At 38.4% G+C, this 25,222-nt stretch overlaps 1 protein-coding gene across 3 annotated transcripts in view; it reads right to left on the bottom strand.

Moving 5' to 3' along the window:
- Positions 1-25,222, bottom strand: part of ACYP2 (acylphosphatase 2) — a 202,443-nt gene that overhangs the window by 15,238 nt on the left and 161,983 nt on the right. Inside the window, exon 4 of one of the 3 annotated variants that reach the window (XM_025354685.1) lies at positions 22,166-22,235. The exons of the other annotated variants lie outside the window; for them this stretch is intronic. Coding sequence (XP_025210470.1) covers positions 22,208-22,235 — 28 coding nt within the window. The 3' untranslated portion in view covers positions 22,166-22,207. The remainder of the gene's footprint in view (positions 1-22,165; positions 22,236-25,222) is intronic. 3 annotated transcript variants of the gene reach the window in all.

Raw genomic sequence — 25,222 nt, 5'->3', positions numbered from 1 at the left:
CTATCTTTTGAACCTCCCAGGATTTTTTTTTTTTTTAGATTCTCCTATGTGACTCAGTTCATAGGAGGTTCATGAGAGGAGGTAAGAATGCCATAGTAATGTTTTAGTTCGTAGGTGGCTGCCTGTAAATGGCACTTTTATATGATAATATTTTCAATATTTTTTTGGCACAAATGTGTTAAATGCTCACAAAAATGCAGTCTGTTATGTAGACAGAGATGATCATAAAAAACGTTTTCCTTTTTGTACTCATAAAAATATGCCAGCATTTTTTTTTTTTACAAAAATATAAAACAAAATAGAAGGTGAGGAAAAAACATGTATCTTCGTAACAATCACTGGAGGTTATAAAACAAAGTCATTGCTGAATCCCAATAAAGGTGTTTCTGCCTGGATTTTGAAAACTAAAATTGGGTATAGAATTGTCACCCTAGTAACAAAAAATTTAAACAGTGTGGGCCTGTTGCTTGACTTAAATCTGCTGTACTTTTCATAAATAAATCTAAGTTATTAACAGCTTGGTGAATTTTTGACAAATAAGAGGACATCATCAACATATCTAAGTTGCCTATCTAGTGGGAGGTGACAAAGTAGAAAGAAGGAAGGATGAGCGGCTGAAAGGGAGAGGAGAGAAACATTTCATGGAAGAGGCTGAGAGACATGTAATTTGACTCTAAGGTGTGCTTAATTTTGCTGACACCATTAATGATCAAAGAATCTCTAGCAAGCAGAATCAAAATGTAATTTAACTTCATTATATTATATCTCCTTCTTTTGAATTGAAAGCTACTTATATAATTGATAACTGTCATTCTTTAGTTTTCCAAATGACTTTTAGATGATGAGGTGGCTCTATCTTGGGATATAAACCCAAACTCACCTGAGTGATAATTTGGCTATGAATAGAATCAAAATCTGGGGTCACAGAAGTTACAACCATGAAACTAAAGCTGGTAGGTGGGTCCTGCTGTGGAAGAAACTGGACTCCCTGAGATTGGGTCTAGAAAGTGCAGTTTGGACTTGGCAATCATCCAAATAAGGCTTCAACCATTGGGAGCCTCTTCTAATTACATACTGTTTTCTGCTATAGCTAATGTACATCACAGAAAGAAAAAAACTAGTTAGCAGCTTCCTGTAGGATCCTACAAGGCACTGTTAACATCGGTGGAGCTGCCAAAGCTCTTCACTGGTCAAGGAATTGATCCTAAAAGTTTTCTGTGGAATGATCAAGTTTAGGGGAACAAACACAAGATTTCATAGGAGATCAATTTATAAACTAGAATACCATGCATCATTTATAGTAAGCAAATATATCAGCCATTTATAACATAATTTTCCTTTTGAGGGAAATGCACTAATGAGACAATTACATTAGATTGTTCTTTGTCTAGCCTAGGTGAAACTTGGCCTAGAGAATATATATAATTAGAGTATCCTTTTCCCCAGGAAGCGCTGAAGAAATAGTAATATGGCCCACCTTCTTAAAAACTACAGCACCCACTGCTTTTCACTTAACAAATCACTACCTCAGACAAGTTAATGAGGCTATAGTTTTCTTTTTAGTTGCTTTGTTCCTATACGGAGGATATGCCTTGGTCACCTCCATTATGCTGAAACACATTCCATTCAGTCTGTTCCTAGGGTAAAGAAAAGGGAAAGCCTATCACTTCATCGGACTATCTTCACAGACCGCATCTTAGGCAGCTTGCTGTGAAACAGGTGGTTTTGTTTCCATTTTGGAAGGCAACAGGTCTGATACTTTCCCTGGATAGAGGCAAGGTGAAGGGAACAAAGCCCTCTCTAAACTGTGGCTACACGAGTGGCAGGCAAGTGCAAGAATGCCCCTTTCCCACAGAGGGAATTAACCCATAGGGAAGGACTGAAAGGGTCATTATGTTCTCCAAAACAATCAAGGAAGCAGCATAGAGAGTCAACATGCTGATTAGGGAATGTTCCCATTACTATGAGTGCTGTTCAAACTACCTTCACACCTAGAGATAACAAACACTGTTTATCCTGCTTAAAGTCTGCAAATTGGGCAGGGATCAACAGGGGAAAGCTCCTCTCTGCCACACTTGCCAAGAGCAGCTCTGAGGCTGAGGAATAACTGGAATCACTTACAAGTCTGGCAGGTGATGCTGGGAAAACTCAGTCAGCTGGGTTCTGCAACTGCTCCAGCTCCTCAGTCGTCTCCCTCTATCCCTACATGACCTCTTCAGCATGATGGCTTCAGAGTAGCCAGACATTTTGTGTGTTGTCACAGGGCTCCAAAGGCATCTCCAGTAGGGCCAGGCAGAAACTGTACTGCCTGCTCTAACCTAGTCTTGGAAGACACTCAGTGTCACCTCTACCACATTCTATGAGCTTGATGTCACTCACTACGGCTGGCCCATGTTCAAGGGGAGGGAAATTAGATCCCACCTACTGTGGTCTGAGTGTATCCCCCAAATTTCATATGTTAAAATTTAATTGCCAGTGTGATAGTATTAAGAGGTAAGGCATTTAGGAGGTAATTAAGTCATGAGGGGGAGCCCTTATGGATGGGATTAGCCACTTATAAAAAGGGCTTGAAGGAGTAAGTCTGTTCCTTCCATTCCTTCCATCTCTTCTGCTAAGAGGTGATAGAGTTAGCCCCCTCTGGAGTAAACAGTGTTCAAGACGCCACCTTGGAAGAAGAGATCAGGCCATTATCAGACACTGAACCTGCCAGCACTTTGATCTCGGACATCCAAGCCTCCAGAACTGTGGGAAATAAGTTTCTTTATACATTACCCAGTCTAAGCTATTTTGCTATAGCAGCACAAATGGACTCACCTTTAGTGAGAATAGTGTCAAAAAATTGGGAAACGTGTTTTTTAAATCACCAGGGTAATTTTATATAGTTAAATAATTATGTGATAGTATACTATTTATTTACTAAGTCATTCATTCACAAATACTTATGGAGCTTTTGCCATATACTTAACGAACATTGCTTTTTCAAGTTAAAAAATTCTAGATATTGTAGCCTGAGAAAACTCACATTTGGATAGGATTTTATGTATTGAGAAGGTTGTGTTTTGTTTTAGGCCTGTCTTTGAAAGTGCTCGAACCAGCACAAAATGTCAGATGAGGACAAATCTATGTAGAGAGGAGTATAATCTAAACAGTATAAACGGACTTTTATTAGAATTCATTTAAAACCTGAGAAAATGGAAGTATAAATCTTTAATCAGTACAATTATATTCTAGAAAAGTTATCTATTGAGCAAAATACTATAAAAACAGATAATCTTTTCTACTAATTTTATATTTTCAGTTGCCTGGTATGTGAAAGCAGGATTGTTCTCTGATAGACATAGATGACTGTATTAGGGTTAGATTTAGCTTTGAAGCACAGTAATAGTGGCTTGAAGAAGGTAGTTTACAGAGAGTCCCTGAGTTAGAATGGTTCAACTCACAATTTTTCGACTTTCTGGTGGTGCTAGCGTGATAAGCATTTAGTAGAAATCTTGTTTCAAATGTTGAATTTTGATCTTTTTCCAGGCTAGCAATATGCATTGATATTCTCTCACAATGTTGGGCAGCAGCAAACCACAGCTCCCAGATCACGAGGGTAAACAATGGATACTCTACAGTGTACTGCATTGCCAAAAAGTTTAGCCCAACTGTAGGGTTGGTCTTGAATGCCTGGTCTCAAGAAATCCTCCCACCTGGGCCTCCCAAAGTGCTGGGATTATAGGTGTAAGCCACTTCGTCTGGCCCTGAGCACATTTAAGGTAGGCTAGGCTAAGCTATGGCATTCAGTAGGTTAGGTGTATTAAATGCATTTCTGACTTACAGTATTTTCAACTTACAATGGGTTTATTGGTACGTAACCCTATCATAAGTTGAGAAGCATCTGCATTCCTTTATCATATAAAAGAAGCCTGAAGGTGGGCAGTCCAGAACGGGTATGACAGCTCCATACCTTCAGAGACCTTTCCAACTCACCACTCCATGATTTCTAGGATGTTGTCCTCCATTCTCATCACCCAAGATGGATGCTAAAGTTCCAGTCATCACATCTGTGTTCCAGGCAGCAGGACAGAAGAAGGCAAAGAAGAGGAAAATGATGTATGTTTGCAGTATGTTAAAAAGGTTTTCTAGCAGCCGCCACACAATACTTGTGATTACATCTCATTGGCCAGAACTCAGCTGCAAAAGAGACTCAAATGTTGTCAATGTAGGCCTTATTCTGAGTGACTATGTGCCCAGTAAAATCCCATGTATTACAATAGAAGAAGGAGAGGATGATTACCGGAGGACAGCTAGCAGTCTCAGCCACAGGATGGAAATTGAATGCTCTGTTTTGGGCACGATAAGCATGAGATGCTTTTTAGACACCCATTAACAACAGAATTTAGGGGAGAGATTGAAACTGGAATTGTACATTGGGAACTGATTATAGAAGATATTTAATGCCACAGGGCTAGATGGCAATACCTGGGAATAAATGGAAACAGAAAAGAAGTGGTCAGCAAGAGGAGCATCCCGCAGAATAGGCTGAGAAGATGCAGCGAGTGAGGCAGAAGGAAAGCCAGGAGACCATGGTATCCTACAAACCCAGGGCTATCATCTGAATGTTTGTGTCCTCCCAAAATTTGTATGTTGAAACCTAATTCCTAATACGTTGGTATTAAGAGATAGGGCCTTTGGGAGATGGCAAGCTCATGAGGATTCCAATGGGACCAGTACCCTTAGAAAAGAGGGCCCAAGTGAGTTTGTCAGCCCCTTCCACCTGTGAAGGCACAGCTAGAAGGCAAAATCTTTGAAGCAGAGCAGAGCTGTCACCAGACACTGAATCTGCTAGTGCCTTGATCTTGAACTTCCCAGCCTCCAGACCTGTGAGCAGTAAATTTATGTTGTTTATGAATTACCCAGTTTACAGTATTCTGTTACAGCAGCCTGAAGAAACTAAGATGCTCAGCAAAGAAGGTGTTTTGAGAAGGGAGTCTCAACAGTCTCATGGGCTGCTGAATGTTTAAGTAACACAGGCCAGAGAACCAATGACTGGATTTGGCAAGTTAAAAGTCAAGGACACTAATTGAGTCTGGTTACAATGGAGAGGTAGAAAGTAAAGCCCGCTGGGAGGGAATGAAGAGAAAAATAGGTGGGTGAGAAAGTAGAAACAGTCAACATAGCTTTATCAAGGAGATGTGCTGGAGGGCTGGAGATGATCTAGCTCTAGAGAATACCTTTTAAAAAACAATTGTAGATGCAAGAGCATATTTGTGTGCCTATGGGAATGATGGGATAAAAAAGGAAAAGGTGGTGATGTGGAAGAGAGAAAAAATAGAAGTAGCAAACCAGGATCCAGGGTACAACTGAGTCACAAGAAAAGTGTACGAAAAGGAGTGACACAGAGACACACAGAGTTTAGACAGGAGAATGAAATAGGAGATAAGAATTAGACGAAGTTTTTTCTTCTTATTTTAAGAAGAAATACTAGATGAATAGATTCTAGCAGTGGAATTGAGGGGTAGCAAATGCTCAAAAGACAAAGAGGATTCTCTTGAGGGCCAGCTCAGATAGACTGGTGGTGGATGCCTGGGGCTGTATGTTGAGGAGACGAGTGAAACTTTGTCCAGGCTCCATGGGAGAAAGTGCAGTGATCAGTGACGTGTCCCCCAATATTCTGACCTGAATCGTTTATGGAGCCTGCTTTGGCCTACAAGCATGTGGATGCTTTTTATGAGTCTGGCTTTGGCTTTTAATCATATGATTTTTTTTTTTTTTACAAAGTTTAAATCACGTTATAAGAACTGTTATAATCTTTTCCACTTAATATAAAAATAGTTGTCGCTCAGGCTGGAGTGCAGTGGCATGATCTTGGCTCACTGCAACCTCTGCCTCCAGGGTTCAATCAATTCTCCTGCCTCAGCCTCCCACGTAGTTGGGATTACAGGTGTGCACCACCACACCTGGCTAATTTTGTATTTTTAGTAGAGACAGGGTTTCACCATGTTGGCCAGGCTGGTCTTGAACTCCTGACTTCAGGAGATCCACTTGACTTGGCCTCCCAAAGTGCTAGGATTACAGGCATGAGCCAGTGCACCAGGACAAAGATAGTTTTTTAATGTTAGATCAGTATCTACATTCTATATCATCATTTAAAATGCTTCTTAAGTCTTCCATTGTATGGGTAGACTCCGTTGTACTTAATCAACTTCCTATTGTTGGAAATTCAAGTTGTTCTAATTGTTAATTAATTATAAATGTTAAGATATACTTATATATTTACTTGTAAAACTCCTAATATATTACATCTACTTTATGATCTAGAAGGCACTCTGAAGTCATGGTTTAAAACCATGGACTGTTGAGTCAGAGCCAGACCTCTGGGATTCTAAATCTGAGTCTCAGTGTCTTCATCTGAGTAAAATGGGTTTAATAACATTTCTACCTTACAGGAGCGTTGTGAAGATGAAAGGAGTTAATATATGTAAAGCTCTACACACAGTCTTGAGGCATGGAAAGCATGCAACAAAAGCTAGCTCGTACAACTGAAGGGGCTCATGTCTACCCATCTCTGCCCTCAATGCTCAGCCCAGGGGTTGGCAAGGTGTTCAATGAATTGCTTGTTGAATGAGTGATTTGTATAAGATCTTGGTAACAATATTAAAAGGTTATAATCCTAGTCACAGGGATAGGTCTAAATTAGAACTCTTTAATCAAAATCTTGAGGCAAGATATTCATATCTAACAGGAATTGTATATGTATGATAATTGGGGTAAGTTTCCTCTTTTTATTTTCAATCATTTGTGCAGTAGGATAAAGCCCAAAATGTGTCATAAATCACTGAATTGAAAACACCACTGTGCAAAATATAAAAAAGATTTCAAATCAACCATGCTGTCATCTTTAATTTGCGAACTTTAGAAATAATTATTTTTATTCTTTAAATTATTAACTAAAACAATATTTGATCATTGTAAAACTTCAAACAGGATATACAGGAAGCAGGAAGTGAAAGTTCTCCTTTCTCATCTCCCAGCCCCACTCTTAGATATGGCCACTCTTTGAAGATGTATTCTTTCACACCTTTCCTGTGCATATACAAGTATACACATAGCTACCTGTGAATATGTCCATACAGAGGATAATTAGCATTTAATTATAAGTCACACAGTTCTACTTTCATATTTAAGGGAAAAAAAACTTCTAAACAATTTCCATCAGAAAAGATTGTCACTAGTCTGGTGTTTTTATCCATTAAATCTTTGTTTCTAGTGATTTCCCCAGGAGTAAGTGGTTCATTGTAGTTGGCTAACCATGTAAGAGTAAGCCAAATGTTTTTGTTCTATTAATAAGGGAAGTGATTAAATATTTGGTGCTTTTTCTTAAACCTTCATAGGAATAGATGGTGAAAAACATGTGACCTGAACTAAGATCAAATCAGGCAGAACTGTGTTCCAGGTCAGAAACAGTTTCAGGATCTTGACATTTGACCACAAGGGCCATCTGCTTAGAGCAGGGCAGAGCAAAGCAAAGTGTGGAGCAGGGTGAGGACACAAAGGAGGAGTGGATGAGAGGTTGGAAATTGTCTGAAAACATTAAAGCTGATTTTAGTTTTCCATCGTCCGTGACGGTGGGATTTGGTGGTCATTTGTTGTTTAAGTTATTTTATTTAAAGTCCCCAATCCCTAACCCCAACAGATACAGGAGTGCAAATAATATTTTTATTCTTTGACGGATTTGGAGAACTTGTATATTCTTCTGTTGTTATTTCATGAGAGATTTTAATTTACTATTTGAGTCAAAAGTTTGAGGCAAAAAAAAAGTAACGTATATTTCACTACCAAGAGAACTGGTGTCTCCTGGGTAATGAATTATGAATAACAACATATGAAATAAATAGCAACAGTCACTTTGGTTCCTTTCTGGAAGAATATAGGATATAAGTAAGTGTATACATGAAAAAATGAAAATAAACAGTAATGATGCTTGCTAATTGTGTTGCTTGCTTCTAACTCGTTCATTCTAAAAAAATAATTAGCCGATAGGGAATAATTACTATTTTTATAATCTTGTTCAAACAAATTGAATTTTTGTAATGGAAATAAAGCGAAACTTAGTAAAGCATTTTTATAATCTAGGATCTATGTTGCTACAATCTATATTTAACTCTTTAGAAAATGGTCTCATAATCAAGATCTCCTTCCCAGTTCTCTCACCAGGAGTTGTAGCACTCTCATTCACAAGAGTAAGCATTCGATTTTGGCTTTTTAATTTTACTTCGTAATAAGAAGGAACTTCCACATCACAAAAAATCGAGCATTAAGGGTTTCACCAGGCTCTAGCTTTGGTGATTTCTGCCACATGGTATCTTTGCTACTATAATTCTAAGGAGATGGGAAGTCTTACTCGACTGAAATCTTGTCTAGCCACCAACATCAGCCCATCTTTACCTGTCCTGAATATCATCATGCAGGCTAGTAATTTGCACCCCTTAGCCTATTGACGGAGACATCTGTATCCTCTATGATGTCCATTGATTGTGCATGTGCACCGTGGCAGCACCACTGATTTGCTTTAAACGCGGTACTTAATTTGAGAAATAGAATTATCTGGCATCCAAGGCATCAGATTATATTCCATTGTCAGGAAAAGGAAATTGATCCCTGACTTCTGAGCTGCAATGACAAAGTTAATCATAACTGGACTCTAAGATTGAGACTAATCAGATATTGAGTCAAAGTAATCAACTGGAGTTGATAATACATAGAATAATCTAGTTTTGAATAGTGCTTTGCTGTTTTCAAAATGTTTTAAATTATGTTATTTCATTTAAACCTCCAACTTCTCTCTGAGGAAGGTATTATTATTTCCATTTATAAGTGAAAAGACCTAGCCTCACAGAAATAAATTCCTCTTCTTGGTGATGCTTCCTTTCCCACCTGGCTTTTATATACCTTCCCTCTATGATTCTGACACCTGGTAGATTCTCTTCAAAGAATTCACAAGTCAATGATGCTAACCACTCAGTGGAACATAAACCTACCTTCCAGTTACCATCTCATTTCTCTTTCTTCCTATCAATTAAGTTTCTTAAGAGTAAAATACACTCAGTGTCACTTCCCAACTTCACACTAACTCTTCAAACCCATTGAATCAGGCTTTCAAGCCCACCCCTCCACTAAAATGGCTATCAGGAAGGTTGTCACAGACCTCCAAATTGCTAAGTGAAAGGCATATATTGTTTTTCCATCTTACTTGACATTTCTCCTTTTCTCTGCCCAAGGCTTTTGGGACACTGCCCTTCTGCCTCTCTCCCGTATCTCTAGGTGATCCTTCTAAGTGGGAGTTCCTTTTAACTTTGTTCAATCCTTTTGGTGATCTCTACAATTAATTTTATGTTCTCTTGATCTTGATTTACTCTGTGAATGACTTCATCGGAACCCACATTTATCATGAAAGCTGCAGCTTCATATACCATTGCCTACTGAACCTCCCAGCTTGTATCCTGTCTGCCTCCACCTCCATGCCCCCTGCCCATCCACACCTCCCTTACCCAACGTGATCTTCCTCCTGCATTCTGAAACTTGGCAGAATCTGGGCAGTCACAGACTTTCAACCACCCCTGGATAGTCAATCAACCATGATGTCCTCTTGATTTTAATAATCTTTCATATCTCTCTTCTTCACTCTTATTATCCCTGACTTACAACAGGTTCTTGTCTGTTTGCCAGGGATGTGGGTCAAGATTGCCTTGGAGGCTTGGGGCCATTCCTCAGTAGGTGTAATGAAAAAAACAGATTTGTGTTTTTCCTATCATGGTGTTTGGCTTTGGATATCTCCTGTTGTTGGGTCTCAGTGGTGTGTCTTGGTCAGGAATGATGAAAATTACAAACCACAGCTTGCATTTATCTTCCCTGTAGTTGAAGTTTATCTTAAAATGGGCATGGAAGAAGATAAGATAGCAAATTCAAAGCATTTAACAAATAGGTGATGGATATCTATTCTGTAATCTGTGCTAAGCATCTGGGCTACAAAGACAAATATGGCATAGTCCCTGTCCCCAATGCACTCATGTTCTAGTGGGAAAGGCAAATGATTACAATTCCACATAATAGGAATGATGAAGGAATGTGAGAAGTGTTCTCTGAGTACAGGAGAGTTTTCATCCATGTATTCATTTTGCCTTCATTGCATTAAGTGTGTGAAGTGGGGAGGGAGGGAGCGGCAGCCTGGCTGACAAGGTAGAGTAGGGCTTCCAGAGATGTGAAAATGCTATCTTTCAGGAACCTTGAGACTGCAGTTCTGGATCCTGCCACTGGGGGTTCTGGGATTCTGTTGGCTATTTTCTCAAGTGGTAGAATTATCCCAAACAAGTTACACAACCTCTGTGATTTCTAATTTCCATAATTCTAAAATGAAAAGTCGCTTAAAATCAGGAGTTGGCAAACTTTTTCAATAAAGAGCCAGATAGTAAATGTGTTAGGCATCGTGGTTCATATAGCCTCAGTAAGTGTGTTAGGCTTGTGGTCCATATAGCCTTGTTGCATTTACTCAACTGTGTCACTATACTGCACAAGCAGCCACAGACAACACGTAAACAAGTGAGCCCGGCAGTATTCCAGTACAACTTGATTTACAAAAACAAGCAGTGGGCTGGATATGGCCCACTGGTTATCATTTGCAAGCTCCTGGTCTAAATGATCTCCACGATGCCTTTCAGATCTGCCATTCCATAGGTTCATGAAACAGCAGTTCTTCAATTCTTGATGTACTTTATATTGGTTTTTAAATATACTTTTGTTGTGGTTGTTTAGCTTAGAAAATTTAAATCTGGCATTAAAAGTGGTAAGAGTTGAGGTTTAACTTATCATGGGTCAGTTAGCCTCTCTCTGTTCCATGACTATCCATCACAGACACCAACAAATGTATGGCCCTGCATGGAGCCACAGAGCTCTGTGACTGGACAGATGTCATTCTTGTTTCTGAGAGCACAACCTCAGCACATGCTTCCCTAATGATAGTACAGCAGCATCTTCTTTACCTATATACTGACATTATTTAGTTCCTTTCAAAAAATAAAATTATTTTTAAGAAAAGTTGTCAATATAGTATCTGGCAATGGAAACCTATAGGTAAATAGGTATGTTTCATTATGAAATTTTAATAAACCAAACTGATTTTTGTGGCTACTAAGCAAAAGAATTGTTTTAAAAGAAAGTATGCTGTTATGCATATAAGCTAAAGCAGAATCAGCAAACTGTATATGTCATAAAAGCCAACAATTCTCTACTTTTCCAGTGGCAGACATTGCTAATCAATCCTAGCAGTTTTCCCCACAGACTCTGAATGGATTCTCATAATTATTCCAAACTCACTGAGCCAGGAAACGATGCCAAGTTGATTGGCATTACCATGCCAGATAAAATCTATTGTCACAGTACAACAAAAGTTACTATACTTTCTCTATTCCTACCATCAAGTTATTCTTGCTAAAAAAGATACAACATTGGCTTCAGCAGCTATAAAATTCAACACAAGAAAATGAAGATAGGGTATGTCTCATACATTGCATAGAGGAGTAAAAGTCACTAAAAACCTTTCATAGAGAAAAACTTGGCATTGTTTATTAAAAGACTTAAAATGTGCATAGTAGTTGGAGACTTGGGGATTTATTGTATTCTCTTTTTGGGTATGTTTGAAACTTCCTATAATAAAATGTATTTAAAGTGTTCAATGAAGATAAAAATATCATGGTAGATGACAAGTAATGTATTATTACATAAAGGTAAGGTAAAATCTAAATTAAGAAATAATATAGAACTGAAATAATGTTGTCTAATTGTAGAAAGCTTTGTGCCTATGATTAGCATATGAAATTATAAAACAAATTTCATTATTGAAATCTTTTTTTTTTTTTTAAGATGGAGTCTCACTCTATCGCCCAGGCTGGGGTGCAGTGGCACGATCGCAGCTCACTGCAACCTCTGCCTCCCAAGTTCAAGAGATTCTCCTGCCTCAGCCTCCTGAGTAGCTGGGATTATGGGTGCATGCCACCATACCCGGCTAGTTTTTGTTACTTTCAGTAGAGACGGCGTTTCACCATGTTGGTCAGGCTGGTCTCAAACTCCTGACCTCGTGATCCACCCGCCTCAACCTCCCAAAGTGCTGGGATTACAGGCATGAGCCACTGCACCTGGCCCATTTTAGTAATTTCTTAATAGGCATATCAAGGGATTTGTGTGTGTGTGTGTGTGTGTGTGTGTGTATAAATGCATTAAACATCTCTGGAAAAATAAATGGAAACTATTGAAAGCAGCTGTCTCCTAGGAGGGAAAAGAAAGGAGGGAGAGTTATTTGCTACTGAATCTCCCATCGTTCCTTTCGAATATTTGTACATCTTGCCTGTGTTGCCTTATTAAATAAACAAATAAAATGAGCATGCACTTTGATTCAGCGATTCCGCTCCTAAAATTCTATCCTAATAATCAAGGATGTAGGTAAAGATTTTCCCTCAAGAATGGTCATTACAGCATTGTATGTAACAGGAAAGCGTTTCAAGCAATTCAAATGTCTAATAATTAGGAATTTTTATCTTATTTCCATATATAGAAATAATAGCCATTAAATTTATGAAGATGAATTTTACTAATATATAAAGATGTTTGTAATATGGTATTAAGTTTTTTTAAAAAGCAAGTTGCAAAACAGGATGTAGTATATGACCCCACTTTTGTGAGAAAATAATATATGGACAGGAAAATATTTGAGAAATGTGCATCAAAGGGATAATAGTGGTTACTCCGTGAAACAAGGATGGCTTTCATTCTTTACTTTTTTCTTTACTTATTTTCAAATTTCTCCAGCAAATACCAATTTAAAATTAACAAAAGATTATGAAAGGGTTTGAGAAAGTCCCTAAAGGAACAAAAACAATTTTTCTTGTGTGTGTGTGTGTGCGTGTGTGAAAGAACAATCTGAACCCAAAGAAAAAGATGAAATGTGGTTTTCATGATCAAAGTCAAAGTCATTACAATAAATGCTGAAATTTTGTTGACAATGTCTCTAGCTGGGAGGTAATGACATACAGAGTTAAATACTATTGAAGATTCTACCCATGGTATTAAGTCTTTTCAGTGGGTTTAGTAACTCTATCATGGTAATGCAAGGGCAATTTTTCCCCCAGTGTGTAAATAGGTGTTATAACATTGACAACTATTAGACTAATGTATGTAGGATGTTTAACAAAGGAGAATGCTGTCTGAAATACCTAAACTAACAACATGGAGACACCAGACATGTTGAGTGAGAGACTTTTACTAACTAAAATATGCTATTGGGACCATGGCCAGATGGGGAAGGGTCTTGCACAGCGTGCTAAGGATTTTGACTTTTTTTTGTAAAGACATGCACAAATTGTATTTTGGGATAAAAGCTCAAGGTAAAGGATAGGTTAGAGGAATGAAAATTAAGCACAAGGATAATAATAATTATCGGAGGACAGTAATAATTGTAACCTCTTTGAAGGAATTTTTCCTAACAAGGATAGAAAGGATAAACATGTAAGCTATTTAAGTTCTAGTTCCAACTTTTTTCCAGAAAAAGATACATGATATGTAAATATACATATAAAACCCGTAGCAGTTCATATATATAATTGGGGATACTCTTAATGTTGCATTTTGACTAAATATAAACTAATTAGAAATATTAAATCAGAATGTATTTTGCCCTTATCAAACAGTCGATTAGGCAAATCAAGCAGGGCTTGGATGTTCATTGTAAAACAATATGTGCTGACTTTCCACATTCACCTAAATGTAATTCACTTAATATGTTAGATTCTATAAATATGCTTAATCATTTCTCTATGCTTGATGTTCCTTAGAAAGGGAATTGTTAGATACGAAGCTGATCCACACTGATAGCTATCAGTTTCTCCCCTGTGAGAGCCTTGGGAAGCACATCCCTGGGAGCGCTGAAACAAAACACTAGAAGATTTCCCTATTCCTAAGTGATTCCCTGATTTTATGGAAAAGGTTCTAAAGAAATGTTTTCTCTCCTGACCTAATACTGGAAGCTAGAAATAGTCAAGTGGTACTATTCCTCTTTCAAATTTAAAGACTGTTGAAAATGTACTGATGAGATTTTTACCTCTCTGAAATAGCCAATTTCAAATAGTCAGTAGCCAGTCCTCAGTTTCCTGTGGTTGGGAATAAGATAGTGAGATACAGTACAGATAATGAGACCTAAATAGTCAACTGTTTCTGGAAAAGTATACTCGGATTTAGGTTCATATTAGTCTGGCTCCTTTAGAAATGATGGTTGAATTCATACAATTTAAGGGTTTACATGAAATCTAACTTGAATAAATACAGAAAAGCAGCTTCAATTTGGTCATCCAGTAGAGCTGAATCATTTCAACTCAAGGTCCAAATAAATTTATTGGTGCATTTATTAAAACCAAAGTTATTGAGGCAAGAAGGTTCTTTTTCCTTCTTTTATACCTTACCTTACACAGAACTTAAAAATAATACCCAGAAGCCTGAAACATGGTCTTGAGAACTCAGGACCACCTCAGGCTGAACTGAGTATTTTGAACTATGTGAGATTGAACTGCATACTTTGGTTTAGTTAAATGATATTGAAAGCACCACTCTTTAATGTGGTAGCACAAAACGGCAGCTGGTATTACATCATTCTGCTTTGTATCCATGTTGGAGAAACCGTTCATGGCTGATGTAATGTTTTCTCTTCTTGCAAATACTGTGGCTCATAAAAGTTTGATTCCCTATGGCTCTATCCCTATGCTTTCTTTTACATAAAAACAGCGAAAATCTTTGACATTCTAAGGTTAAGTGATTTGCAAGAAAAAAAATTTGGTTTCCCCAGATTTTTCTTTTAGTTTCAGAGAATTTTTTTTTTTTTTTTCGAGATGGTCTCGCTCTGTCACCCAGCCTGAGTTCAGTGGCGTGAACATGGCTCACTGCAGCCTTGACCTTTCAGGCTCAAGTGATCTTCCCACTAGCTGGGACCACAGGTGTGTACCACCGTACCTGGTTAATTTTTTATTATATTTTGTAGAAATGGGCTCACCATGTTGCCCAGGCCAGTCTTAAACTTCTGGGCTTAAGCAATCTTCCCACCTCAGCCTCCCAAAGTGCTGGGATTACAGGTGATATGGTTTGGCTGTGTCCTCAACCAAATCTTATCTCCACAACTCTCACGTGTCATAGGAGGAGCCTGGTGGGAGGTGATTAAATTATAGGGGCAGGTCTTCCCTGCCCTATTTCTGTGATGGTAAGTCTCACAAGATCTGATGGTTATTATAAGGGGGAGTTTTACTGTACAAGCTCTCTATTCTTGCCTGCTGCCATCTATGTAAGATGTGACTTGCTCCTCCTTGCCTTCCACCATAATTATGAGGCTTCCCCAGCCACGTGGAACTGTAAGTCCATTATAAACCTCTTTCTTCTGTAAATTGCTCAGTCTCAGGTATGTCTTTATCAGCAGTGTGAAAACAGACTAATACAACAGGCATAAGCCATCTTGCCCAGACTAGAGAGCAATTTTATAGTCTCAATATAATGGTGGTTTTTGAGAAGCTCAAAAGACAAAACGAGACACTTGTGCATGGTGCAAATTCCTGTTTTTATTCCAAAAATAACTGTTGTAACTATTGGTAGTATAGGTCTTCCCTCTCTCCCATCTTTGGCTGGGATGAGGTGCAGGGCAGGAAGGTTATTGGAATATCTGTTCAGAAATATTCAGGCATAAAAGTTTAGAAATGTGGCCGTGTGCAGTGGCTCACACCTGTAATCCAACACTGTGGGAGGCCGAGGCAGGTGAATCACCTGAGATCAGGAGTTTGAGACCAGCCTGGCCAACATGGTGGAATCCCATCTCTAATAAAACCACAAAAAATTAGATGGGCATGGTGGTGGGCGCCTGTAATCTCAGCTAATCGGGAGGCTGAGGCAGGAGAACTGCTTGAATCCAGGAGGCAGAGGTTATAGTGAGGTGAGACTCTGCCACTACACTCCAGCCTGGGCAACAGAGCCAGACACTGTCTCAAAAAAAAAAAAAAAAGTTTAGAATTGTTAACTAATGACTTCAATGAGAGTTTTAAGTTTAAAAACTGTAATTACAAAATCTATAGATTCTATGGCTCCTGGGGACTATGTACCTTCCTTTGGAATTTTTTGGCATAACAAAGAACACTCAATTCTTCTAATGGAGCATTAAAACATTGTATGTTTAAAGACAAGAACATAAGATTTAGTTTCCCATTGCATACCCAAACAGAAATGTTAACACATGTGCACCATAGTTTGTCATTTGTTCAAAATTGGGTTTGGACAGACTCTATCAAATTTGAACAGTTTTCTCATATTGTTGCTGTAACAGAAGCAGAAAGATAAAAATAACCCAAACAACTTTGTCAGAGAAAAGCCTCCCTACCACTGTTCCTACCTTGATCCTTCCTAGTTTCCTGCTTTCCTAACCCCAATTCTTTGAAAACAAGATGAAAACAAGCTGACCCGATACTAAACATCTTCTTGTGAAAAGGCTCATGATAAATGCAGTCTTTATAGAAGATTCCACATTTGAAATGTGAAATGATGAGATTTTTAGGAGATACCATGTGAGCTTGTATTCTAGCATTGAAAGTCTCTCTTGTAGGAAAAGCATTAAGACTGTTGTCTTTGCGTCATTCATTCATTCTGCATCAACAATTATTTATTGAATACTGGTTATGTGCAAAGCAATATGAGCAACTCAAGGATATGGAAAGTATAGCCTCTGAGATTTGCAGTCTTGAAGAAGAGACAAGATTTGTATAATGCATATTCAAGAACAGTCAGCTTGTCAAAATTGGATCATCTTATCTGACTTACATTCAGATGAGGACATCATTGGTACAATGGAAAGACCACTAGTCATGAAGGAAGCCACTTACTCTATCGTTTGCTATTTCTTAGATCTGAGATAAATTACTTAACCTCAAAGGGCTGATGGTTGGAGGGCAGGTGGAAACAAGAACATAGACTACTTTCAGGATTACTTTCACATAGATTACTATGACCCAGAAACAGGAAATGTGAAGCATATGCACAAGGTACAGATGCAAGCGAGCGGATTCAGCTCTGAGATCCCTCCCTAGTTCCTCATAGATCACCAGCCAAAGTTCATGGTCAATGCAGCTCCTGGGTAGAGATAAACCTGCCAGGTCACAGGAGCCCAGAGCCACAGACCCACAGCCTTTCATTCACAGACCCCCATAGTTAGGCCCCTCAGTGTTCCATTTCTTATTGCTTCTTGGGGCCTAACATGAGCAGTCTACATCTGATAAACTTCAGTTTCCTCAACACTGATATTTAATAATTGTATACTTGGTAGGCTTGTTCTCAGCCTTGGGCAAGATGGTCGATAGGAAGTGTCTAGCATGGTGCTTGATCCATGAAGGGAAGGTGCTTCATCAGCGGCTTTCTCAGTTGAGGAACTGAAAGTAACACGCACGTTTCCTGCCTCTCCAGCCTAGCACTCTTTCTAATACACGAATAATGGCAACTGGATTCACTTTGCGACAATAGAATGATACATTAAGGGATGAGAGAAAACTGATTATTTGCAGAAAGCATTGCATGTCTAAAAATCCTAAGAAATCTGTTTATTAGCCTATGTGAGTTTATCAAAGTGATTAAGTTTATAGTGAATTCACCATAATTAGGGGATTTCTTCATTGTGGTAACCACTAGCTTAATAAAAAGAGAAGAAATTCCATTTAACATAGCCACAAAAAAAGGGTGGGGGGACACAGAAAAAAACACGTTACTGAGATCATGGTATTGCAGTTAAAGAGTTTAATTAATGCAAGGCTGCCAAGCAGAAGGGCTGGAGTTAACACTCAAATCAGTCTCTCTAATAAGGGGCTAGGGTTTTTATGGATAATTTGGTGCACAGGGGGATAGGGAACGGGTGCCGCTGATTGATTTGGGATGAAATCACAGGGGTATGGAAAATGATCCCGGTGTGGAGTCCTCCTTTGGGTGGGGCGGGTCAGGGGGGGCACAGGACACACTGGTTGAGTCATGAGCCACTGGCTGGATAGGGTTGGTCAGTTGCCAGAATACAAAAGTAAAAAAACATCTCAAAAACCCAATAGTATGTTCTATAATAGTGATGTTATCTATGGGAGCAATTGGGGAAGTCTTAAATCCTGTGATCTCTGGCCACATGAGTACTGGGCAGTAAGAGATTATAGAAAGTATGCCTATATTTGAGCAGAATTCAGGCTCCTCCAATAATAATAATCTTGTGGCCTTTCATTAGTTTTACAAAGGTGGCTTCAGTTCCGGACAAGGAGGGGATCAGTTTTAGGGAGGGACTATTATCATCCTTAGTTCAAAGTTAAACTATAAACTAAATTTCTTCTATAGTTAGCTTGGCCTATGCCCTGGAATGAGCAAGGAGCACCACCTGTGAGGTGAGAAGCATCCTGCCTCAGTCTCTGTCATCATTTCTGCAAAGGTGGTTTCAAACTATGACATTTATAAAGAAAATTATAAAGAATTGTATGTGCCATATGTACAAAAAGTACAACGCTTTAATGGACTATACAAAACAAGATAAACAGATTGAGATATATACGTTATTATACAGAAAAACAATTTTCACCAAGTTATTTACTGTTTGTTAAATATTGAAATTCCACACTAACAAAGAAACTGTGACTCATGATGCTGCTCTACTCTCCAGAATTTCCCCAGGAAATCCTAAAACATAAAGTGTAAGTTTTTATACTAATTGAATAAAGCAGTGTAAGACATGTAGAAATACATTGAATATATACTATCACAAAATTAGGAAAAAATAATTTAGTAATTACATTTTATTCATTCATTGTATTCATTTTTTATTTTTTATCTTTATTTTTAAAATTTTGAGACATATCTCGCTCTGTCACCCAGGGTGGAGTGCAGTTGTGTGATCATGGCTCACTGTAGCTTCATCTATGGAGCTCAAATGATCTTCCCATTTCAGCCTCCCAAACAGGTGGGACTACAGATGTGTAACACCATGCCTGGTTAATTATGTTTTAATAATTGCCAGGATACTGGCTAACACAAAACAAAACAAAAAAAGTGATTTAAATTAGCACTTACAGTACATACCAGAGTAAGATCGTAGTGCATTAAAGAGTTAAATATTTCCTTTAATTTTTAGCAAAGCTAGAAGAAATATGCATCAAATATTTATGAAATCTTTAGACAATATTTTTGAAAAGCTTGTGGCAACAATGGAAATCACAAAGAAAAAAATAGCTTAAAAACATCAAGAAAAAGTGATTTGAACATAAAAACTAACAATGATTGAAACACACAAGAAGATAAACATAATTAGGAAACAGGGAAGAGTTAGTATATACAACAACTTAAGGACTTATCCAAATCTTCAAAAATATTAAAACCTCAAGAGATAAATGGTCAGAGGACATAAACATAGTATTTGTATATGAAGAAATTCGAGTAAATTAGATGTATAAGTAAGTTCTTGGAAGGATATTTATAATAGCAAAAAAATTGGAAAGAAAATACCCAGTATAAATTACAGTGCATCAACTCAGAGTGTTATGTAGTCATTAGAATTATTAGGAAAACGGGAAATTTTGTTATTTAATATAATACATATACTCACAGAAAAACAAAAATGAAAATTGTTATTGATACAGAATAGTGGGAAAATGGCTTTTCTATAAATAACATTGAGGTGGAACAAGGGAACAGCTGTACTAGTTATTGAACATTATTACTGATTTTAATACTTGCATTTTTCAACATATATATGATAGCAAAAAAGTTAAACAGAAGAAATCAGGGATATCAGTGCCAAATGGTAAGTTATTCAGCTTCCTAGAGTTAGGATCTTTTGCCATGCCAGAACCTTTACAGAGAACACTCACACTTCCCAAAGGCGCTGGGCAAAGTGAGGAACGCGCTGTGGGAGTCACCAACCATATGTGATGATGGTTATACCTTTGTCTCTGGAGCCTTATTCTGGGCTATCAGTGTCATCAGTTTGTCTTCCTCCTTCCTGGTATTTTATTCTTATCATGATTCTTTTTAAAGTTTGCAGTTTGCCTGGATTTAGATAAAGGTCTTCATATTTTAACTGGGAATTTATTTCTTGTATGTAGCTCCTAACATATTTCAATATCCTCTTTACCATCCCCTGCCTTCCTGTTTACTGTTTCTCATGTAAAAGGCATTGTTATAGATTAAGAGTTAACAACTCAGGCCGGGCACAGTGGTTCATGCCTGTAATCCCAGCACTTTGGGAGGCTGACATGGGATAATCGCTTAAGGCCAGGAATTCAAGAGCAGCCTGGGCAACATAGGGAGACCCTGTCTCTACAAATAATAATAAAAATCAAAAGAGTTAATAACTTGAGTAATGGGCACAGTTTCAATCCTGACTCAGTGTGTGACCTTGGACAAATTACTTATTTGTAAGCCTTGGATACATTTATAAGTAAGATGGAAATGATGACACAAACTTCATTGGGTAATTATGAGGTTTAAATTAAGAGATAATTCATGTAATGTGCTTAGTGTGCTACCTACTTATAACATTGTAAACTCTCAGGTTATGACATGAATATGTCACTTAAGTGCCTTTCAAATTTTTAAGTATTAAGAAAAAAAAGAAAAACTCACAACCTTAAAATAATTGTTCTATGTTTTGTTTTTTGAGATGGGGTCTTGCTCCAGGCTGGAGTGCAGTGGTGCCAACATGGCTCACAGCAGCCTCAACCTCCTGGGCTCAAGCATCCTCCCACCTCAGCCTCCCAAGTAGCTGGGACTCCAGACACATGCCACTACTCTCAGCTAATTTTTTTTTTTTTTTTTTTTTTGGTAGAGACTGGGTCTCACTATGTTGCCCAGGCTGGTTTCGAACTCCTGAGCTCAAGTGATCTTCCTGCCTCGGCTTCCCAACGTGCTGGGATTACAGGTGTCAGCCAAGGCACCCAGCCAGTTCTACTTCTTTCCACACATTGGGTAGATCACTATAAGAAAGTCATGGTTTAATTTAAAAAGGCAAGTTCCCTTACTTTGCTGTCCTTTGTTTGCCTTTTAAAAGACACTTTGAATATGGAACAGTATATAAATAAATCGACCAGATTTCCTTAATCACCACACCTAAGTAAACTGTATTTACTAAAAACAGAAAGATGACAAGAAGGAAAATGTATTTACTCAATTCTGGCTTTATGACTTCAGTAGTCCGACAACCTCATTTCAACTACTGAAGTCTGTCAAATGATCAAAACCAAAATATAGAACTATTTGTTATAGTTCATATTTAAACTTTTGAAACTGAATCTCAGTTGAAAAGTTCAGGTAGGGAGGAAGGGGCATTTCCAAAGGAATTAAATGTTGTGGTTCAGGTTCAAAGCAACTATGGCTGGCAGAAAATCAAGGCTTTCCATATTGTGTCTTAGGTAGTGATAGCAACTGGGGTGTAGGTTTTGTGTATATGTATTTTTAAAATTTGAAATTGGTAAGTGTAATATGAGCATTACTTGGACTTTATTTGAATTTATTTGAATTTCAACAGCTACCAACAGATGTGCTTAGCCTGAATAGGCCCTGATTCCCAAGTAGCACAATATTTCAAATCTATTTTAGATTCTGAAACAAGAGCTGATTCCAGGAAGATAGCTCTGAACCTTTTTCCCAGCTGCAGAAATAACTCTGCTTGTTGCTCCTCTGACCTACACCAAGGGAAGCTGCTTGAAAAGATGTTCTTCTGCCAACAATCATTTTACCATTGTAACCCACAAGTGGAAAAACAAACTGTTGTCTCCTCTTCAGAAAACCTATTCTCACATCGCCAGAATCAGGTAGATAAAGAAAGCAAACCATAGAGTTCTTTTAATTCCTGTCTTTTTCCAAAATGACGTTTACATTTTTGTTACCCCAGGGAGGCCTATTCATGGTGTGTATGAAATGGGGCTTATATGTCAACAACTGGTCACTATTAACCTTTCCCCGAATAATTAAATTCATCTAGGGAGGTATTAGGACCACTCTCCCCCCAGCTCCCAATTCCTTCTCCCTCCTTCTGTTCCCACCCCTTACTTTAGGATGTATGAGCCCTTCTCATTTGAAAGTAAAAACCTCCCACCTGAATTCTCCTCTAGCTGTTGCCCTATCTTGTTTCTTTTCTTCACCAAGCTTCTGGAGCTGATGAATTCCTATTAAGTCAAATGGAAATTCTGAATTTGCTTTCAGACATAATAATGTTTTTATTGGGAGCCTCTTTGTGCCAGGCGCTCTTATAGGCCCCTAAAAAACATTTTCCTGATGAAAAAGTACATGAATAATGCATGCTCATTATAACAACTCAACAGTACAGAAACAGATAAAGAGAGCATCAATGCCTCTCCCCACTCAGCTCCATATCTTACCATGTCCACCACAAGAGATAAGAATTATTAACCCTCTTTTGTAGCTGAGAATGGCTCAGAGAGTAGCCCGCAGAGTTTAAAAGGAAGAGCTTTAGGGGCAGATTGCCTGGGTTCATTTCTTGACCTTGCCATTTCCTATGTGTCCATCTGCAAATTAATATTTCTGCACCTCACCCGGGCGCGGTGGCTCACGCCTGTAAACCCAGCACTTTGGGAGGCCGAGGCGGGCAGATCACGAGGTCAGGAGATCTAGACCATCCTGGATAACATGGTGAAACCCCGTCTCTACTAAAAAAAAAAAAATCAAAAAATTAGCCGGACGTGGTGGTAGGTGCCTGTAGTCCCAGCTACTCGGGAGGCTGAGCCAGGAGAATGGCGTTAACCCGGAAGGCGGAGCTTGCAGTGAGCTGAGATTGCGCCACTGCACTCCAGCCTGGGCGACAGAGCAAGGCTCCGTCTCAAAAAAAAAAAAAAAAATCTGCACCTCAGTTTCCTTATCTGTTGAACAGGGCTAATGATAGTACCTGCTTTATAGGGTGTTGTGATACGGATGTAATTTGCTAAAAAAAAATTGTTGGAAAAACATTTACTATCCAGTCCATATTTTAATTTCCTCCACTGTCCCAAAAATGCTTTTGAGAGCTTTCCTGTCCCCTACCTCAAACAAGGATCAAATACTTATATTTTTGAAAAGGCATGGGCATGTCCAATGGGTTGTGGTAAATGATTGAGTGTGTTGGTGGATCTTGTTTACTCATATTTTATTCAGTATTTTTGTATCAGTATTCACAAGTAATACTAAAAAGTCCTTTAGTTGCGGACCATAAGTTCTGGTATATGAGGTTTCCATTATTGTTATTTTGAAGGTGTTCTGTAATTTATTTATTTCCTTTTTGACCCAAGAGTTGATTTAGAGAGTTATTTATATCAGCAATTACAGAACTGTTCTCAGAACATGCTGCTCACACTCTACTTTTTGCAATATATTGAAGTTTTTTTTAATGGGCATAATAAATTCTCAATTTTTGTGAATGTCCAATGGGCATGTGAAAAGAAGGGGTATTCTCTATTTTCAGGATGCTGAGTCCTAGATAGCAAAAATAATGAGAGCTAATATTTATCAAATACTTAATACATGCTAAGCTTTGCTCTTTAGAACAATTCTGTGCTTCACAACAATTCTGGGAGGTAGGCACTATTATTATGTCAGTTTTACAGATAAGGAAACTGAGGCACAAAAGTAACTTTCCCAAGGTTATTTAGTAACTAAGTGCAGTTTGAGATTTGGACTCACCACTCTTAACCACTACATTTCAACTTACTTAATCTTCATATCACCCCTATATGTAGATATTATCTGTGAAACAGAGAAAGAAAACTCAGGATCAAAGAGGTTAAGCATTTGCCCAAAGTCATAATAGGCCACACCCTGCATTCTTCCCCTCTCTCCTGGGTATTCCTTTCAACTGCCTCATCCATTGTCAAAAGGAGAGTAGGATGCTGATATGGTTTGGCTCTGTGTCCCCACCCATATCTCATCTTGTAGCTCCCCATAATTCCCATGTGTTGTGGGAGCAACCTGGTGGGAGATCACTGAATCATGGGGGTGGGTCTTTCCCATGCTATTCTCGTGACAGTGAATAAGTCTCACAAGATCTGATGGTTGTAAAAATGGAAGTTTCCTTGTACAAGCTCTCTCTTTTTGCCTGCTGCCGTCCATGTAAGATGTGACTTGCTCCTCCTTGCCTTCCACCAAGATTGTGAGGCCTCCCCAGCCACGTGGAACTGTAAGTCCATTAAACCTCTTTCTTTTGTAAATTGCCCAGTCTCAGGTATGTCCTTATCAGCAGTGAGAAAACAGACTAATACACATGCTTATCTTTTGACCCCCTACTTTTTATTATACAAATTTTCATACTTATATAGAAAGCATAGTATAATCAAATAGCTACATAATTCCACCTAGTTAAAATTTGCTATATTTTCTTTCTTTTCCTCCCTCTCTCCCCAGAAGTTTGTTTTTGGCATTGTAGTTGAACTTTGTGAAAGTAAGTTGCAAATATCATAACACTTGACCCCTAAATGCTAAAATTCCTCTTCTGAGAATAAGAATGCTGTTTTCTATATTTATAATGCCATTTATCACACCTAAGAAAACTCATGTAATTCTTTTAAACATTTTACTATCCAGGCCCTTTTTAAATTTCCTCCCCTGTCCCAAGAATGCTTTTGAGAGCTTTCCTATCCCCTACCCCAAACAAGGATCATATATCTTGTTAAAACAACTCACCACCTAAATTTATACTTATATTTTTCAAAGGGCATTAAGATTTCTACTTGTTTCTATGTAATATGCATCCACCCATCTCCAGACCAGCATCCCTTTTTGGGCAATTACCTTGGACCTTCTCCCTTTCCTCCCACCTTGTTTTTTACATCTGAGTTTGCTGCGCTGTCTGCCTGGCTTCTGCCCTTCCTGGCTAGTCTCCTGTTTCTGCCTTCTTCATTCTAAGCTCCCTGAGCAGGATCTGAGAGGTGAAGCCAGCTGGACTTCTGGGTCAGGTGGAGAGTTAGAGAACTTTTCTGCCTAGCTAGAGGATTGTAAACACACCAATCAGTGCTCTGTGTCTAGCTAAAGGTTTGTAAATGCACCAATCAGGAGGATGTGGGCGGGACCAAATAAGGGAATAAAAGCTGGCCACCCAAGTCAGCAACGGCAACCTGCTCAGGTGTCCTTCCATGCTGTGGAAGCTTTGTTCTTTCGCTCTTCACCA

The sequence above is a fragment of the Theropithecus gelada genome, chromosome 13, assembly GCF_003255815.1.
Source record: "Theropithecus gelada isolate Dixy chromosome 13, Tgel_1.0, whole genome shotgun sequence".
NCBI classification, from domain to species: domain Eukaryota; kingdom Metazoa; phylum Chordata; class Mammalia; order Primates; family Cercopithecidae; genus Theropithecus; species Theropithecus gelada.
The sequence above is the reverse complement of the archived record's forward strand: the minus strand, read 5'-3'. Positions and strand labels throughout refer to the sequence as shown.